Below are 17,245 nucleotides of genomic sequence, written 5' to 3'. Positions count from 1 at the left end.
ATTTATCCAATTAAGTTTAATATTGCACCTATGGTCTTTGAAATATTGTTTATCATATCTGATATTGTCAAGGGATTTTACAACATTCTATCATACTATTGACAGACTATAGGTATGAAGGTCATCTAAATTCTATGAAAATCCATTTACATATATGTTACAAAAAGACTATAGATATTGAATTGCCACTATTGGCATATGACTTTTTCTACCTCCCAATAGATATTAGTATGAAATCTAACTTCTTAAAATATATACTAGTCAGCAATATTATAAACTTTTAAGGCCTCGATGAATTTCACCTTAGTTAAAGACTCATGGAAGTTCTTTTTAAATTTTCATATGCAATAATAAAAGTATTTGATGTGAATTTTATTGTAGCTATAGGCACATGTAAGTTTTTTGGAGTAAATTTAACCTTAGCTATAGTCTCGTGGAAGTTTTATGAACTATGGTAAAAATGTGTCATATCATTTATGTTAAATATCAGGTGTTATCCATTTAGATGACAATCTCTTTTGCTGGACATTTTGTTGTTGTTATTCTTATTTTTATTTTTAGTTCTCCTTCATTTACTACAGTTGTTGGGATGATAAAGTTGAGTTACCATCCAAACTTGTTAAACATTAGAATTTTGGAGTTTTCTATTAAAAAATGTTCACCCCTGGTATTTGACCCACTACCTAATGAGAAGAAATCTACAATAGCAGTTCTAAATCTAGGGTAATTTTGTTCCTCAGATAATACAATGACCCTTAATCAGTGAATTGTAACACTGTGTTCATTGTAATGATATAGATATTTTTCTACACATAGATTATGTCTGTGTTGGCTATTTATCTATTTTTTTTAGAATGGTTAGAGAAGGCTTGGTAGCTATTTTCTCTATGGAGCCTACTATTTCTTATTGTTCCCATCTTATGACTACCTCCATGTAGTCTACTAGAAATTTTCACCAAAGGTGATTATTTTTTATTGTTCCCATCTTGTAGTGGATTTCTCCTATATTCCACTAACTTTTAATGCTCTAATCAATCCTATTTTATATCACATATAGATCGTCATTGGGAAATTATATAGCTTCAATTTTTTTCAATCTATTTTTGAATTTTAGAAAGTTTCAATGATTTTGAATCAATACAGTAGTTTTACATGGATTTAATAGAACAATTATTTTTATTCTAGAAGTCTCTATTTTTCTAGGTTCATGTATGATACAATTAATGTTACCCTAAGTGATCCATTATACTACAATAAATTTTATATGGAAATCTCTATAAGTAATTTTCAAAATAATAGATAAAGGATTGTCTCTCATTTAGGGAAGCCACAATGGTTGTGAGTAGCATGAAGGGAAGCCTAAGTCTAAATACCAACATTCTATCAATAGTAAGAAATGTACCAATATTCTGTCAATAGTACCAACATTCTGTCAATAGTATGAAAAGTACCAACATTTTGTCAATAGTATGAAAAGGACTTACGATTGACTGAGTTTATGACATGCTAATGGTTTTTTTCAAGTTTTGTAGCTACCCATTGATAGCTGAAAATGTCATTTACCAATCTCTTAACATGCATGGATGAGGAGGTACATGTGACTATAGTTGCTACTTCAGCTAAAAATGTGAAAGTGGTGTGGTCAAAAGAGATGGAATGCAAGTTGATAGATTTGCTCCTTGAGAAAATTTAGTTAGGAAGAAAAGGTGAAGGGGGTTTTAAAAAAGAAGCATGGACTGAAATACAAAGGAAGTTCAATGAAGAAATGAAAATTAATTTGAGAAAGGATAACTTTAAGAATAAGTACAAAACATGGAGACAAGGCTATAGAATGATGAAAGAGTTATGAAACATGAGCGATTTCACATGGAATGAGAGTACTCAATGTGTTGATGCAGATGACAGTGTATGGGAAGAGTTGCTGAAGGTAATGTTCTCTAAACAATATCTTTATCTAAGTAAAGTGTATCTTAATCAATTGAAATGAAAGTCCTCTAACTTCTAATTTTTTTAATCTTGTAGAGAAAAGATTTCAAAAATGCTAGAGTCTACAAGAGGCAACCCTTCACCTATTTCAATGACTTAGCAATCATTTTTGGAAATGATATAGCTAACAAAAATGGAGCAGGAATAGGTCTAGAGGCTAAATATGGACATCTCTTTGAAGAGGTTGTTGATCTTGATGATGATGTAGGCTTTGATACACACATGGAAGATACTCCTCAATTTGATGAAGAAATCCTTAATTCAAACAATTCCAATGCATCTGTTAGACGAAATCCATCTTTGCCATTAGCAAGAATGCCAAAGAGGAAAAAGCCAAGCATGGCTTCTTCTTTGGAGATCATAAGTGAAAGTATTAAAAATATAGATTGGGGCATCACTAAGGCTCATAACATCAATGTTGATAAGAGGGAAGTCAAGCATGATATATCAAGTGCATTTATTACCCTCAAGGCCATGCCTAGAGTTAGTAGGGAGACTTTGATTGTCACATATGAATATTTTAGTTTAGAACCTACAAAAGCCTAGGCATTCATAGAGATGACTATAGAGGAGAGGGAAGAATACATTAGATATAAGTTTGGCAGAGTTTTATGAACTTATACTCTTTTTTTATACTATGTCTGAACTTACAATCTTTTTCAAGCAATGGACAAACTATTCATGTTTGTCACACTTGGCTATTAGATTTAAAGCATTCTTAGCTTCGTTGGTTCCATTTGTTCTTGAAATGGATGAAAAATACATGTTGTTTACATTCATTTTGTTCAACATAATGATTTATAGTTCTAATGAATTAAGTTTTTTGGATTACTTGCAATAGCTATTTGTAGTTCAATATATGATCAATAAGTTTTTTGGATTATTCTTGATCAACACTTTGGACCCATTACCAAATTGATTTCACCAAGGTCAGTTTCATGGTCTTTGGGTAAAGGAGGGGCATTGGGTTGAATGTTTGAGATGCATTGAAAGGGCATTATAGGAAATGGGTTTAGGTTTGAACATGTATTGTTCTAGAAATACTGGCAATGACCATAGCTAGGAGAATTTCCAATAGCATCTCTAATTTTCCCCCTTTTCCCTCCCTTTTTTGACCATTTTTTTTCCTTCTTCAGCACCCACATATTATATTGTACTTGACTCCACAAGTAGCCTGGTCCAAATTAGATCATTGATCTAAAGTGCTGGTGCTAACAAAACATACACAGTCAAATCCAAAAAAGAACTTTCTTTACTGATAAGATTCAAGCAAGAGTACTTAGTTGAAAATCTTCCAACATTGCCTATTCTAGAGTTGCCTATAGCTTTCTTCTTTCAGATTGTAGATAATGTAGCTTGAGCCCCTGTCATAGAGCATTTAAGCATAATCCAAAAAAGAACTTTCTTTACTGATAAGATTCAAGCAAGAGTACTTAGCTGAAAATCTTCCAACATTTCCTATTCTAGAGTTGCCTATAGCTTTCTTCTTTCAGATTGTAGATAATGTAGCTTGAGCCCCTGTCACAGAACATGTAAGCATAATGCAATGGATCAGGTTTCATTCAAATATGACCCCTAAAGATATATTGCAATGGATCAAAATCTAAGATTTATTTCAGTCAGCTGGACTACTTTTAATAGATTGCAATGAAATAGGATCAAAATTGTATTTCATTAAAATATGGCCTCTTTAAAATTTATTAGAATGAGTCAGGCTCTATGATTTTTTCCCTTCAAATTTGAACAATAAATGTTCTGGCTACCACTCACTGTGGCTTGGCTCCATTCTCAACTATGAATTCGTGAAAGGACACAATTAATTTTTAAACTAAATCCAAAAACAAGATGCTTCCATTCTACAAAATTAAATCTAATGAATTCCTTAAATTTCTACTCGATGAAGATGGTAGGAACCTGAGGTTTGGCTAGAACATATAATACCCAAATAAGAAAAGTAACATTTAAAGGTCTTAGTCAATATTTTTCAAATGGAACATAATTTTGGTTGTGTACTATGGTTGCAATAAACAATGGTTTGAAGCTAAATTTTACCAAAAAGAGACATCATAGATATAATATTCTGAATCTTCCTAGACTCTTCCATTGGAACTGCATTAAGTTTTGGAGGGCTTATGTCCACAATTTCTTAAACCACTACCTAGGATCATTTAAATCTATCTCTATTTATATTTGGAAAGAATTTCATTCATTATAAACCTAGGAAGCAACTACACCAATAGGTCCTCTAGTTAATCATCATACATGAGATATCAAATGGTGTTTAATAACTTGATAAAAAATAGGAAATTCCAAGATATTGAAAAATATGTTTTCAGTGCACATGCTCTTCCATAAGATCAACATTTACATTTGGAAAACTGAAACTTATTTTAACTTTAGTAACCAATAGGTTTGTGGAAAGGTGCCCTTGACAAAATGATAAACTATACATGGTAAGCCTCACATGAGCTTAGCATGAGAGATTTCATTATTCCTTTTCGACAAAGTGGCTACTATGGCTATTTGCCTTTTTTTTTTTGAGTGAAAAATTATTGTTAGTCCAATAGTCACAAACTTTCTAGCTTCCTATTTTTACATATACATAAAATGTTCTTGCTTCAACTTTGTGGAAGGTTTTTCTTGTAAAACATAGACACATTTTCATTGAGCATGAATATCATAAATCATGTTTTCCCGCATTGATACATTTAGAAACCATTTAATATTAGAAAGGCATCATTCACATTTTAGATCATCCAATAAATGGTTTACTGTGACATTTTTCTTTAATGGCCAACATTTGCTTGTTTCTGTGCCCATGACTTTTCGATAAATTGACAAAGTTTATATTAGATGAGGCAAACTATGGCTTCTTCAAAGTCTTCTATGGAAGCACATCTCACACTCTATGAAATCACTCTTTTAGCAGCCAAGCCCATGGCCCTTTGTGCTGCTATTTTTCTTAACAATCTAGACATTATTGCCATCCATGGTGGTCATAATCTTCTAACTGTGGAGCAAATTGCTTCACATATTTCTACTTCCACACACAAACCTTCCCATATTGAGTACTTGTTTAGAATCATGAGACTTTTGGCTTCCATTAATGTCTTCTTGAAAGAGATCACAATAGATTACGATGGGACTCCCCAATACAAGTATGGCTTCAGTAGCCTCTCTAAGATTTTGGTGAAAAATGGTGCCCAAAAATCATGTGCACCCACAATGTTGGCCATTAATGTAAAGTGTGTAGTAGATGCCTATCAACATCTCCATGACTCTATCATAGATGGTGTACATGCATTCACTAAAGCCCATGGGATGAACTTATTTGAGTTCACAAGCAACAATCCTAAACCAAACAAGATTTTCAACAAGGGCATGGCTAGTGATAGTAGACCTATAATGGCTTATGTTGTAAAGATTTTTGATGGGTTTAAGAGCTTCAAGAGTGTAGTGGATGTCGCAGGTGGGGTTAGCTCCACAATATCTTTAATTGTAGAAGAATATGCACACATTCATGGCATCAATTTTGACCTTCCTCATGTTATAAGTACTGCTGCTCCAATGCAAGGTCAGTCATAGTAACAATCTTGTATCTATAAATTTTTATTCTTTCTCTACTTGTTGCATATTGCATATTGTGAAATATGCAATATATATTTTTTCAACATCAACAATGACAGTATATTTCATTGTGAAATCACATCTACTTGTTGTATATTGCCAGTTGTATTTTCTTAAAAACTTAGAAGACCATGATGGGTTACCGTGTTGCATTTGGATTGTTGTTTAAAATATTTGTCTATTGTCTTCTCAATTATTCAAACATTTTATTTTTGCATATGAACAAACAATTATAATTAGTTATTTTCTGTTGCATGCTTTAAACATGCTTTTTAAAGTTATGTTTGCATTGATCAGTATGAATATTTTGTTTATAATTAGTTCATTATTTATTTTCTCTCATTATATTTGTTCATTATTTGTATAGGGTTGATGGCTTTGAATACTTTTCCATTGTGTGACTATGGCACTGGCATTGTAGTAATGAGGACGTTGCATGGACTATAACACTGGGAGTAAATTTTTTTGTTATCCAAATAGTTGAAAGGTTGTTACTATTTTTTTGGATGTTTATTTTTTATGTAGTATGTTATTGTGGCAAGGACTTATGTAGTTTTGGAATGCAGGGGGATAATGGCTACAATTTCTTTCAGTGCATCAAGGATGACCCATCTATGTCAACCACATCTAACTATATAGATGATGAAAGGAATTGTTGCAAATTGTGCAATATTTGAGATACTGCTACTAGGGAGATTGCTTCTATGGAAAAACTTGAAATCATGTTTCAACGATGTATTATTTGTGTTCTAGTTGCTATAATCGTAGTATTGGTTATTGGTGGTTTTAGACCAAATGCGTAAATATGGTTCAAAGAAAGATATTGGAGATGTAAATTTTATTATGACTATGTATACCTAATGGTGGATGAATTAAATAATGATATATCCATTTTTTTGTTTCCAAGTTAATTATGATTGTGGGTACTATTTTATTTATGATTTTGTCTATAAATGACCAATATATGGGTGATGTTATCTATTTATTTTTTAAAATTTGAAATAATTGAAATTCCTCATTAACTTCAATGAGTCAACCGAAAATAAATATACATTCTTTGAAAAAATTAATCAAAACAATATTAAACTAAAACAAACAAAATTAAAGGAAAAAAAAATATAAACTTAACCTCATTCCAATTTTGATTTTGTACAATCAAACAAGGGATTCACATATTCTCAAAAAAATTCCAGGTGAACCACACAAGAATAGAATACATATTTTCCATTCTCATTCCTCATTCCTATACCCATTCTCATTTTCAATTCTAATACTCAATTCTTATGCCTGCAACCAAACAGGCCCTTAGAATGTCACCCAGTTTTAAAGGATTTACACAAACTGTTAGGTCCTTTTGACTGTTAGGTCAACCTTGATTAAAGGATTTCAATATATATTGTTTATAATGATTAGAAACAAATAGTATGGTTTGATTTCACTAAATACAACTCACTTTGTAGTTTTAGATTTATGTCTTATTCATGTGTTGATTTCTTGGTAAGCCCTCATTGTCATTGTTGTCCTCGATTCTCTTGGCATCCCTTTAGGAAATCACTCTTCTCCTTCACAATATACTTAATCATTCTTCTTGGATTCATTTATCAACCTCAATAGCTTTGTTCCATCTCACTAGAATTCTTCCTCATGTGTATACATTATTTGCACTTGTATACTCTCGATCACTCTTTGATCATCCTCTGCACATAACTTGACTATTTGAGTGTGTTTCTCATACATGCATCCACTTCTATATTCATTTTATCACACTCTTTGAGTTCTCACATTTACCTTCTTAAATAGATAATTTTGGTTATTTTCCATTTTTCACAATCACCATAGATCTTAGGGTTTGCGATCGGATCTATCAAATTCATTGTATCTGTTCATATCCTTCTCTTTTCTAGAAACTTCTCATGGAATTTGTCCATTAGATCATTTACCTAATCCTCTCCTGAAATGAAATGATGCAACACATCAATCCTAATCTTTAACACACTTTCCATATCCCAAGAAAATAATTGAGTTGGCTAGACGTAAAAATTTCTCATAATTATTCAAAAATGTTGTCATTTGGTGATCACTAGATCCCTTGGTCATCACTAAACTTAGTTCTCAACACATACACTATTATTGATGCTTGATCAACACTAAGTTTCACTCGACTTGTACTTGCACTCTACTTTCTCTGTCTAGCAGATTGTCGACACTAGAATCCCTTGACATGAACCTCAAGTTCCTTAATCTTCTATTGTACTCCTTGGTCAAGCCTATAAATTATGTCAAACTCTTCTCAAGTCTTCAATTCTTGAATATCACTATCTTTTCCATTTGTAACATAATGTAAACAATCAAATTTCCATTGTAGCTTTCTTTTTGTAACTCAACCTTTCCTCTATGTGCTTTTGTTATGAGAAACTTCTAAAATATTCTTCATCAATCAAATAGATATGACATTTAGATCAGATAGAAAATGTCTCATTAGTATCTTTTACATCAATGACAACATAACAATCATTTCAATTATAGTTTCCAATACTTGGTGTCTTTATTTCTTGCAATTAAAATAGTTACCAGCAAACTTAGGTTTAGGGTTCTGCATACCATTTTTTCTTCTGTAAATGTTGGTTGTATGTCCAAGTTTACCACAATGATGAAAACTAGGTTTTCCTTTGGATTTCAGATTTCTTTCATGACCACTCTTTAATGACTCTTCTTCCCTAGTAGATGAAGAGTGTTTGTTATGTCCTAGACAATAAGTATCATTGGACGACCCTGGTGATCTCATGAGTTCTTCAAAGTATCTGATAGCTTCACTTGAAAAGTTCATTCTTTCCAAAATTTATTTCTCAAATCTGAACTAATTTCTTAGTTGTTCACTTTGTGAGCTCAATTTTTTTTAATCTCCATGTCCTTTCTATTCATCTCCTGATTTATAATTAACAATTGGTTCATCATGTCCAACTGATTGTTTGTGAGATTCTGCACATCAAATGATCTTTCTTCAAATCTAGTAGACATTTTTCTTTTACCTTCTTCATCCATGGTTTTTTCTTCTTTAGCTTTCTTCTTTTGTCCAATTACCTCATATAGTCTTACTAATTGAATTTCATGTTCTCTCTTGAGTTCTCTGACTTCTTTGCTTAGAATGTTGTTCTTCTCTAGTAGATCTACTATTGTTGTATCACTGCCATTAGTATTCCTACTCTTGAGAAATCCTCTAACATCAACTTCCTTATATAGTGTGTCATTCTATTGAATGGCCATATCTTTCATTTTTTCTAAGGATTTCCTTAACTCATCTTTTTCTCCTTCAAGTTACTGTAGTATGACCTAGATTTTAATAATCTAGTTCTCCATGAGATTTTCCCATTTTGGATACCTCTATTTCAAGATCTATACTCTTGAGCTGTTAGGCTTCTTTCAAAAGAATTGAGATTTGATATCAATTGATAGAAATCCCAATGGGAAGCAAGATATTGAGAGGGGTGGGGGTGGGTGAATCAGGATCTATAAAATTTTCACTGATAAAACAATTAATTGTAATCACACCTAATCCATCTCATATCTTAGATCTCATACCATATAAACATAAAATTGTAATATTAAAATAAAAACTATCTAAGCATAACATCCATGAAAATATAAACACATAACATAATGATTTTGGTAACCCAAAAACACTTCAAGATGAAGGTAAAACTAGGGTGGGGATGAAACCCACAAATCTTTACTTCTACAACAACATAGTTCACCTATTAGGGCTACAATTTGATCATATATGATGATCTACCCTATGAGGGGTCTGCTCTGGTAAAAGAGTTCAAGACATTTAGGTCTTCCCTTGTTAAAGTATTTTACACTTACAATAAATTAAGGACTCTATTATGAGATTTAAATAAGGTCTATTATAACCACTCTATTAAGATATTCTCCTCCACTCAATCTATCAAAATTGATTTTGTACCTAATCCTTTGGTTTTCTCTTAAAACTATTTATAGATCTCCTCTCTTCAATATCTCAATCTGATCTCCTTATCTGATATCTCTATTATGTCCTTCACTACTAGTTTGCTCTATCTGACTTAGCCTCCTTAATATTTGTACTTACCTTGTTCACTCCTTCACTTATCCATTCTTCATTCTGATCTTAGGGTTAGAACCCTTTCTTAAATAGATAAACATAGAAAGTTCTTGATCGTAATGAATGACCAATATTTCATCCTTTTGTCATTTTCCCTTCTATTTTTTTGATTGGTTAATTTGATTTTCTTTGGATTAATTCCTTCTAAAAAAAGTATATTCTTCTCCTTTATTGTCTCTACAATCTTTAAATATTGTGTAGAAGTTGGCTAAAATGATTTACATAAGTGCTTATGCAATTAAAAACCCATATGTCAAAATTGGTTTACTTGGAACTTGAATGTTCTGATGCTCAGTGATAACTAACATTCATGATGTCACTTAGCTTGTATATACTCAACATATAATGATTCACTCAACATTAACTATCTTTTCAAATACTCGATCTCTTCTGTGTTACTCGACATGTATGCTGACTCGGTCTCCACTGGGGTGCTCGACAACCTTTAACTTACTCGATATATGATAAAATATAAAAAAGTTCACTATATCTCGGCCTTCTCTTGATGGCTTGGTCATAGTGATGATCATATAACAATGCCTTGGAAATTACTAAGTGTTAGACACTAATAGGCAACTTTGGCTTAGAGATCAACATATATATGTGTGTGTGTGTGTGTGTGTGTGTGTGTGTGTGTGTGTGAACTTGTATGTATCTATAGATATATACTTCTAAAAGAAAAAATCATCAATACATTCCCAATATAAGTTAGTATAGTCTTCACTAAATAACTTAGGATCAAATAATCTTATTGAGTCTAAGCTATAGCTAAATCATAAGTTACCCTATATAGGTAGATTCATAACCCATTTAGATAGGTTTCTACCTTGAATAGATAGAGAAATAGTATCTCATATGGATAAGTGTCTAACTCATATGGTTGAATATTTTCTCTAAATGAAAAAATACATATCGTATATGTACAAAAGTACCTAATTATAGAGATGAATGAACTCTTAATAGCTTTAGAAAACATAATAAATATAAATGAAAAAATCTAGTAATAATTTTTGGGTATAATTGCACTAGGTAGACTTATAGATAGTGTAAAAGAGGGGTTTGAAGCATGAAGCTAAACTATTGTGGTGTCCACAACACACACCCCATTCCTCACTAGGAATGGGGACCCCCTACTTTTTTTGACTCCTAAACTCATAGTTCAAGAGTTGGGAGAAGAAATTTTTGTTAGAGTTAGAATTTTAGAGTCAAAATTCGGAAAAAAAAAATCAAAAAAATCAAAAAATCAAAAAATTGAAAAAACATAAAAAAAATAGATAATTAAAAAATTTAAAAAAATTGAAAAAATAAAAAAATTGATTTTTTTTTTTTGCACAATGTGCCACCATTGGTGTCATGCATGTGCCACCATTAGCATTGCACATGAATATGCATCGCGCGTGCCATCATTGGCACTGCGCACACCACATTGCATCACATGTGTGCCAATTGGCATTGCACGTGCCATTTGCATTATGCACGTGAATTTGTGTAGCATGCATGAATTTGCGCCGCATGCACCACCTTGTGCTGCTCCTTGAACATGCACCACACACCTCGCCACAGCGCACTTTGTTGTGCACGCACCACCAAGCTCATGCTACATGTGCGCCACAAAGTGCCCCGCACGCATGTGCCCAAACATCGAACACTCGCCTACACACCGTGCATGCCACACCACCCATTCACCTCTGGTTTTGTTTGACTAACTAGTTTTTGGGGGTTTTTGTTCTGGTGTCATTAGGGTGTGTCTTATTTAAGTATTTTTTATCTCTACAGACTAATATGTCTTCATTGTGTAGCTAAAAATGGCATCAATTTGTTGAGGTCATAACTTCTAACTCAGAGCTTGAAGTTCAGAACAGTTTACACCGTTGGAAAGAAGAATTGAAGATCTAATTTCAGTCCTTAAATAGTGAGCCTTTAGTTGCCCAATTTTAGGGAACAACAAAGGTTTCAACTTAAAATTTTGAGCAAAAGACCTCTGAAAAATCCATTTAAAAATGCCTAGGAAAACCTGTGAAAAAATATGAAAAAGTTTAAAAAATTTGATCATCTGGATCACTTGGTTTCTCACCGGGAAGGATAGGGTAGTTGGAGAGAAGACAAAGGTCGAAGATACAGAGGTTGGACACATGAAGTGGAACAAGTTCCTCATCTTATGCAGCTATTAATGAAAAGATGCAATGTAGGTGCCTTGAGATTTTAGATCGAAGAAGCAAAAGGAGTTCAAGTTTATGAAAGTGATTGGCTATAAAGAGGGTATAAATCATCAAAAAGGGGCAAAGTATGTACATAAAAAGTGATCTAAAACCCCATTTGAGCATAACCCAGAAACCATTCTCAAAATTGACAACTTTGATTTTTTGGTGATTTGAGCTATCAAGGTGCGCAACTCCGTAGGTACACAGGTCCGCAGCTCCGCATTTTTGAGGTGCGTAGCTTCGTAGGTCTGTAGCTCTACATTTTCATACAGGTCTGCAGGTGTGCAATTTTGCAAGTTTGTGGCTCTGCAATTTAGAGGTGCACCGACAGTTAACTACCAGTTCCAAAAATAACACTTTCCATGCATCGAGAGCACATTCTGATGGCAGTTTAACTTCGACACACACCTAGTGAAGGACCTACTTCTATTTTTGGCACCTCCATGCACTTCCACTTGGAATGATGGCTTCCTCCTACTTTCTCTCTCATGCTTTCTCTATTTTTGACATGTAAAGGGCTCATGCATCCAATTAATGAATAAAATATGGATGGAGTCCCTCTATGCACTAGATTAATTGTTAGTCTATATATATTTAGTTTGTTTTAATGTTTTAAAAGTATTTTATTGCATGAAGATATCTCTCACTCTCAACACAAATTGAGGAGATGATTTCTTATAAATACGCCATTGTAAAATGTAACAAGGGCCACCATTATTATGCAATAAAATTATCTTTTGGTGCTCACATTTAGAGTGTAGTCATTCTTTCCTAAATGTGTCATTATTTTGTAGATTTTATTCATGAGATTGTGATTGAGCCAAAGGTTTATTGTGTTGTTTCTGGTTGTGCGATCTTTTAGTTCTGGTGTTTGCTACAGATATACGAATTCTGCTAATGTAACAAGCTTGAGAATAGATCACCCGATTGTGTCTACATAGCTTTTTGTCTTGCATGAGCACACTTTTCGTGGCCTTGTGATTTGATGAAGAGTGAAACATCATTTGATTTGTTAAAGATTCTCACCAACGATTGCATCAGTGGATTCTAGGAAGTGTTACTCCTGTTTTCATTGGTTTCCTACCGATTTCTTCAAAGGATTAACTCGCAACATGTTGTGTTCTATAGCTTATGTCCATTTAGGAATTTCAATTTCATGTTGTTTCAATTTTCATGTTATTTGCTTTCAGTTTCATTATTTTCTTTGCTAACCCCTTGTTAGAATAAGAACGCATTTTAGTTGCATTCATCGAAAAAATAGAAAATACAAAAATATTGTTTTCTTTGGTGTGCTATTTTGAGATAGCAAATAGATCTACTTTGATTTCGAGACAAAAGTGTTTTTAGAACCAGCAAAGGCCTCCTCATGAACACTCACATTTATCTTCTACTGAGCGAATTTTGGTACATTGCAAGACAAACACTGAACCTTGGAGTGGATCCTTAAAAAGATTTACTTTTTAAGAGAGGAATTATGTAATGGATTCTTGCCATTGACCTCATGCAAAATAAATGTCCACCATGAACCTATTACAAATTTTCACTATATTCTCATTAAATTGGTGCAGAAAATATCTATGCATACATTTATCTCTATCTTTAGACATATGACATATTCATTGGTAGTGGTTCAATGTCCCTCAATGGATTCATGAAATGGTTTAACAACCTCCTATGTGTTCTATAAGTCTACTAGTTGTATTAGACATTAACACATGCCAAGATTTTGGTGCAATGGTAACCCTAGTGGTTAACAAGTGGTATTAGAGCTTCATCACAAGTTTGCATCTTTATAGGCTGTGATGAGTAACATTGGGGGGGCATTGTTGGTAGTGGCCCAACATCCCTTGTTAGATTCATGACATGGTTTAGCAACCACTTATGTCTTCTAGACTTGTAGTATTTGTATTAGGAATTAATTGTCATTCTTTTAGTGCAACTATAATCCTAGCAATTAACAATACTTAATAGGTTCATTATTTTTTAGTATATCCACCTATGTGTCTAGTTATGAAGAACATGATTCTTATAGTTTAATAAACTCACAAAAGTGTTTTTAAATACCACACACTCTTTATAATGATCTTTATACATTAAAAAATTGCAGTAAACTTTTATCTTTCATCATATTCTACTGATTCATCTCTAAAACACAAATTCAAAATCAAATATTAATTCTCTTCTACAAGCATTATTTGTTTAGTTTTATAAATATTGATCTAAAATAGAATATCAAGTTATCAATTGATAAATTTCAAAATCCAATCAAAGTAAATATCTGATTATCAATTTACATTAAAAAATATATTCCTAACATTTTCAATAATACACATTATTATCAAATCGTAAACGAAATTAAATACCTACTTATTTGCAATTCAAACATACATGTCTAATACTATTTCTCTATGCATTTGTTATTCATTGATTTAAATAATCTATATATAAGTGTGATTTGGTCCTTGACAAGGAAGTTAATAACTTTAAAAATAAAAAATAAAAATCATAAACTAAAAAGTGTAATCATCAATTTGAAAAACATATTATCATTTAGTATGGCCCAAATTATAAAGTATGGAAGTTATCCAAATTTAACTTTGATTAGATTTTTGAGGACATGAATGTGAAGGATTGGCACATTATTGAACAATTCAATCTCAAGCATAATAATTAATCATAAATTGAACTAGCCAAATTTGTTGGGAATTTTCCCTAACTCAATCTGTCAAAATTGATTTAGTACTTGATCTTTTGGTTTTCTCTGAAAGCTATTTACGAATCTCCTCTCTTCAATATCTCAATCTGATCCCTTATCTGATATCTCTATTCTATCCTTCACTACTAGGTTGCTCTATCTAATCTTCTATTTGACTTGTCCTTCTTTCTCTATACTTACCTTGTTCACTCCTTCACTTCTCCATTCTTCATTAGGATCTTAGGGTTAGAAACCTTTCTTAAATAGATAAACATAGAAAGTTCTAGATCTTAATCAATGATCCATATTTCATCCTTTTGTCATCTTCCCTTTTGATTTTCTAATTGGTTAATCTGAATTTCTTGGGATTAATGCCTTCTAAAAAATGTGTAATCTTCTCCTTTATTGTTTCTACAATCATTAAATGTTGTGTAGAATTCATCTAAAATGATTTACATAAGAATTTGTGCAATTAAAAAATCATATGTCAAAATTGATTTACATGGCTCTTGAATGTTCTAATGCTCAGTGATAACTAACATTCATGATGTCACTTGACTTATATATGCTCAACATATAATGATTCACTATGCATTAACTGTCTTTCCAAATGCTCAGTCTCTTCTATGTTACTTGACGTGTATGCTAACTCAGTTTCTACTGGGGTTCTCAACAACCTTTGACTTATTTTTGACATATGATAAAATATAAACAAGTTGATGTAGGAGCATCTAGTGGTGTAAGGGCAATCCTGTATCACCCAAAAATATGCTTAGTGTTAATTTATATTTAATGTGTTTTTATTTTTGGATACCCATTTGGGTCAAATAGAGATTCCAACTCTCATAGTTCCACTATTGATTTTTTGGTTTAGTGTTTTTGGCACCTTGGGATATGTGCCAATGCAAAAATAGGTTATTTTGTAATTGATCTATAATTATGATGAGTTAGAGGGTGTAAGTTGGAGGGATGATTATACTTGTAATTTAAAGCACTCCAAAAAAAGAATCAGGTCAAAAGGCTTTACAATTTGAAAGTTATTTTAGTTTTAAGTTGTGTGGAGACCCCTTAAGAGCGCTTCAAAGTCATATTTGAGGCACTAAATGGCCTCGTATAGGCCCAAAAAATGGGGGATAAGAAAAGCTCCTCTATAAGGCTATAGAGTTCTTGAAGAACTTTCTAAAAATGTAAATGATTTGTCAATCAGAGTTCTAGATCAAAAGTTATGCCTCCTAAAAGTTGGACTACCATTTCTGAATTCTTCTAATTTTGCACCAATTTCTAACATGTTTTCTAGAACCTTTTGTTTTGGAGGTGGGTGCCAAATGACATACTCTAAAATATATTCCTAATCATAAACCTAATTGGGATTACTTAAGGTCATTTATGGCATTGTAAATGCAATTTTTGGTGGGGTTTGGGAGAAGGTACTGTGAGAAGGGTTTTTCTCCAGAATATGATAACATTGTAAGCCCATAGGGCATGTCACAGAGTCTATTTTTTTTGTACTCAATGTTATATCACATCACTTATGATAATAATATTCCCCTTTTCCTGTTGTGTTCATTTTTGTCTTGGGTTGTTCCCTCATCACAATTCCTCTATAGCTCAACCTTCTCTGGATGACTTGGTCATAGTGATGATCATATAATACTACCTTGGAAATGACTGAGTGTTATAGACTAATAGGTGACTTGGGCTTAGAGATCAACATATATGTATGTGTGTGTGTGTGTGTACAAATACACACATATATTTATGTGTGTATATGTATGTATGTGTGTGAACTTGTATGCATCTGTAGATATATACATCTAAAAGACAAAAACATCAATGCATTCCCAATATAAGGTAGTATAGTCTTCATTAAGTAACTTAGTATCAAATAATCCTATTGAGTCTAAGCTATAGCTAAATCATAAGTTACCTTATATAGGTAGATTCATAACCCATTTGGATAGGTTTCTATCTTGAGTAGATAGAGAAATAGTATCTCATATGAATAAGTGTCTAACTCATAGGGTTGAATATTTTCTCTAAATGGAAAAATACATATCATATATGTACAAAAGTACCTAATTATAGAGATGAATGAACTCTTAATAGATTTAAATAACATAGTAATTTTAAACAAAAAAATCTAGTGATAATTTTTGGGTATAGTTGCACTAGGTAGACTTATAGATAGTTTAAAAGAGGGGTTTGAAGCATGAAGTTGAACCTATTACAAAGTTTCACTATATTCTCATTAAATTGGTGTAGAAAACATCTTTGCATACATTTATCTCTATCTTTAAACATATGGCATATTCATTGGCAATGGTTCAATGTCCCTCAATGGATTCATGAAATGGTTTAACAACCTCATATGTGTTCTATAAGTCTACTAGTTGTATTAGACATTAACACATGTAAAGATTTTGGTGCAATGGTAAGCTTGGTGGTTAACAAGTGGTATTAGAGCTTTGTCACAAGTTTGAATCCTTGCAGGTTGTGATGAGTAACATTGGGAAGGGGATTGTTGACAGTGGCCCAACATCCCTTGTTAGATTCATGACATGGTTTAACAACTTCTTATGTCTTCTATACTTCTAG

The 17,245-nt window shown here is 32.4% G+C and overlaps 1 protein-coding gene across 1 annotated transcript in view; it reads left to right on the top strand.

Moving 5' to 3' along the window:
• Nucleotides 1–4,851: 4,851 nt before the first annotated feature.
• Nucleotides 4,852–17,245, top strand: part of LOC149555650 (caffeic acid 3-O-methyltransferase 3-like) — a 64,247-nt gene continuing 51,853 nt past the window's right edge. The window contains exon 1 of the mRNA XM_089829459.1: nt 4,852–5,560. Within this exon, the coding sequence (XP_089685585.1) occupies nt 4,852–5,560 (709 nt within the window). The remainder of the gene's footprint in view (nt 5,561–17,245) is intronic.

Source organism: Cupressus sempervirens, chromosome 5, assembly GCF_028749045.1.
Source record: "Cupressus sempervirens isolate cs-2001-9-10 chromosome 5, ASM2874904v1, whole genome shotgun sequence".
In the NCBI taxonomy this organism is placed as follows: domain Eukaryota; kingdom Viridiplantae; phylum Streptophyta; class Pinopsida; order Cupressales; family Cupressaceae; genus Cupressus; species Cupressus sempervirens.
This window is presented reverse-complemented; position numbering and strand designations above follow the sequence as displayed.